At 57.4% G+C, this 1,102-nt stretch overlaps 1 protein-coding gene across 2 annotated transcripts in view; it reads left to right on the plus strand.

Annotated features, from left to right (window-relative positions):
- LOC138859882 (uncharacterized) overlaps positions 1–884 on the plus strand; it is a 7,969-nt gene extending 7,085 nt beyond the window's left edge. For both annotated transcript variants that reach the window (XM_070116219.1, XM_070116220.1), the window contains exon 2: positions 10–884. In XM_070116219.1, coding sequence (XP_069972320.1) covers positions 10–510 — 501 coding nt within the window. In that variant the 3' untranslated portion in view covers positions 511–884. The remainder of the gene's footprint in view (positions 1–9) is intronic.
- The last annotated feature ends 218 nt before the right edge of the window (positions 885–1,102 follow it).

Consider the following 1,102-nt stretch of genomic DNA (forward strand, 5'->3'; position numbering starts at 1 on the left):
CTCCCGCAGATGGATCTGGTGCCGCTGGACATCCTGTGGTGCCAGTGCCAGGGCAACGCCAGCGCCACGCCGCACGTGCAGCTGATCCACCGCCAGCTGGCCCAGATGCACGCCGACGCCACCCACCACGCCCTCTGCTACGTGGGCGTGGTGCTCGCGCTCTACCTGCTGGGCCTCGTCGCCATCATCGGGCGGTCGGGGCGCGCCGAGCGGCAGACGGCGGCGTCGGCGCTGTCCTCGTGCCTCTGCGGCGCCCTCTCCGCCTTCGGCCGCTGCGTCACCTCCGTCGGGCGGCTGCGAGACTTGCCGAGGGCGGCGGCGGCGGCTCCGGGCCAGCAGCAGTTCAGGACCACGATAGCGCTGCCGCCGGAGCCCCTCCAGCAGATGCCGGGGGCGCCGCCCTCCGCCGCCCACAAGCCGACCAAGCCGCCCTCGCTGCAGGTCCACCTGGTCGTCCCGGACGACGACGACGAGATGGAGGTCTCGATGGTGACCTCCGTGGCCGAGTGATGACCCAGGTCGTCTCGCTCCTCCCTCGAGGAAACTCCCTGCGCGAAGGGAGGTAGCAGGCCCTCCCAGCACGAGGCAGCGAACCTGGCGCCGACTGGGCTCTCGCGGGGGAAGCGCCTCCTGTGGGAGAGGGAGAGGGCGAGCGACGTCCTTCGGGGCCAGAGAACAATTTCCGCGCCCGGTGTTTCCCTAATTGTCATGGCGGGGCGAAGAGCGACCCGCCGCGGGCGTGGGCGAACTCGCTCTCCTGTCAGCTGACTTAGTGAACGCAGTGACAACGTGAGAGAACGGGAAACATTGTGCTTCAGGACCAAAGTGAATTAACATTCTGGGCTTTGTAAAACGTATTGAATATTAATATAAGTGTATGTGGATACCTTGATTCAATGCAAATCCTAAATTCATATACAAATACGTGCATGTACATATATATATATATATATATATATATATATATATATATATATATATATATATATATATATATATATATATATATATATGCAAACAGAAGGAAATACATACGTATATATGTTTCATATACATATATAAGTTACCATTTATAATAAATGTACTCAATTCTTGTACCACC

Source organism: Penaeus vannamei, chromosome 38, assembly GCF_042767895.1.
Source record: "Penaeus vannamei isolate JL-2024 chromosome 38, ASM4276789v1, whole genome shotgun sequence".
Lineage (NCBI taxonomy): Eukaryota > Metazoa > Arthropoda > Malacostraca > Decapoda > Penaeidae > Penaeus > Penaeus vannamei.